This window comes from Sciurus carolinensis, chromosome 4 (assembly GCF_902686445.1).
Source record: "Sciurus carolinensis chromosome 4, mSciCar1.2, whole genome shotgun sequence".
In the NCBI taxonomy this organism is placed as follows: domain Eukaryota; kingdom Metazoa; phylum Chordata; class Mammalia; order Rodentia; family Sciuridae; genus Sciurus; species Sciurus carolinensis.
In genome coordinates, this window is record NC_062216.1 from 148,098,268 (window position 1) to 148,100,014 (window position 1,747).

Below are 1,747 nucleotides of genomic sequence, written 5' to 3' on the forward strand. Positions count from 1 at the left end.
AGGAGAAAAGAGCAAATGAAAATATTCAAAGTGTAGCAATAAAATATTTGGCCTTTAATCACTTCCAATAAATTTATATTTGAAAGCTCCCCACCCCCACCCATAGGCATACACAAACGCACCAATGTTTAAACATTTTATAGTGGCCAAAGAAGGGGTTTACATTAATATGTTTTATTAATGGAACTCACTTTTTAATTAGTTAATAAGTTGCTAATCGATTTTAGCCTCAAATCAGTTCCATCCCATTCCTCAATTCCCTTTCAGATGTCTAATGGTTAATGTCCTGTACCATGAAGAGAGCTTTCTGTGGCACTTTGGGAATTATCTGTTCTGTACTGAAATAAGTATAGTTTATAAAATTCTTTCTCTCTTCTTCCGCCCCTACTAGGATTGATAAAGGCATTTCCAGAGGCAAGTGATTTTCTTCCTGTCTCTGTTCTTCCTCCTCCAGGCCCTCTTCCACTCCCTCCTCGTCTTCCTCCCCCTGTTCAGCCTCATCCACCTCCTCCTCATCCACCTCTTCATCTTCTGTCTCTCCATTCTCCTCCTCTTCTTCTTCCTCTTCCTCCTCCTCTTCACTATCCTCCTTTCCATCACACACCTCCTGGTCACACTCCTCTTCCTCATCAATTTTTTCCTCTTCCTCTTCCTCCAGCAGTAGCGGGTTGGGAGACTGCTTTTCCTCCACTGGGGCAGGACTGAAGACTAGGGGATTCTGCATGAAACTGTACAAAGTTTTCTGCAGCTCCGAGTCCTCCTCGCCGCCGCTAGGGGGCGCGTCATTTCCGGAGGAGCCGGCCGAGGACGCCCAGCCCTCGGCCTGGGCTTGCTGCACCCGCAGCGCCTCCTGCTGGCGCTTCAGCTTCTCTTGCTGCCGCATGTCCTCGTAGATCTGGTTCATAATAAACTGGGTGGTGTTCCGCGGCGCTCTCATGCCTGGCGCCCGCCACCCATAGAGGTTGACCGGCCGCAGCAGAGTGCTCACATCGACCGGGGGGCTCTTTGGGACAGAGCGGCGAGGGTGGCGGCGCAGGCCGCGGCCTCTGCGGCCCCAGCGCTTCTTCCTGCCCGGAGGCCTCGCCCAACCGGGATTCCAGGGCCCACGCCAGCAGGAGCAGCAGCAAGGGCAGAGTGGGTGCAGACCATACACCCGGATCATGTGCATCTGGTAGGGGGGCTTCCGGAATCCTGCTGGAGGTGGGCAACAGGGACCTCCGCAACGTCCCCAGTTGGAGTACACGGCCCAACAGGGCCGTCGGGGATGTTGGAACCACGGGCCTGGACCGTACTGCTGCTTGGGCTTTTTCCTGGGAGGCTCATACTCGGCCTTGGGGCCATAGCGGTACCGCCGCTTGTAAATCGGAGCGCCTCTGCGCCTTCGATGGCAGGACGACCAGGTGTGTAAGGGGGCAGATGACCAGCCGCCGCCCAGATTAAGAGGGTCCTCCTTGTTGTAGAGGGTCTGGGTCATGGTTTAGGGAGCCCCAAGAGGTCTAAATGGTAGCGTCGTAGGAGCTGTCGGGTTTGCCCAGATCCGGTGGTTTGAAGAGCCTCGTCAGCTTGTCTCGGCGGACCGCCACGTGCCCGCGGCTGGGAACCTGCCTTCCTCTCTTTCCAGGAGGCCCCCCTCTTCACCGCTTGCTAGAAGTGACCTCTTGTCCTTCGCACCTGGGTTGTCTCACCCAGGCGGGTTGAGTGGGACTGGGGCTGGGTAAGGATGGTGGGGGAGAAAGGTGTTGGTTGG

General features: G+C 55.1%; 1 protein-coding gene across 1 annotated transcript; it reads right to left on the bottom strand.

The window, feature by feature from the left end:
• Positions 1–271: 271 nt before the first annotated feature.
• Ccer1 (coiled-coil glutamate rich protein 1) lies at positions 272–1,474 on the bottom strand. Its single transcript, XM_047550436.1, has one exon. It carries the CDS (start codon positions 1,472–1,474, stop codon positions 272–274), a length of 1,203 nt encoding a protein of 400 aa, XP_047406392.1.
• Between the last annotated feature and the right edge of the window lie 273 nt (positions 1,475–1,747).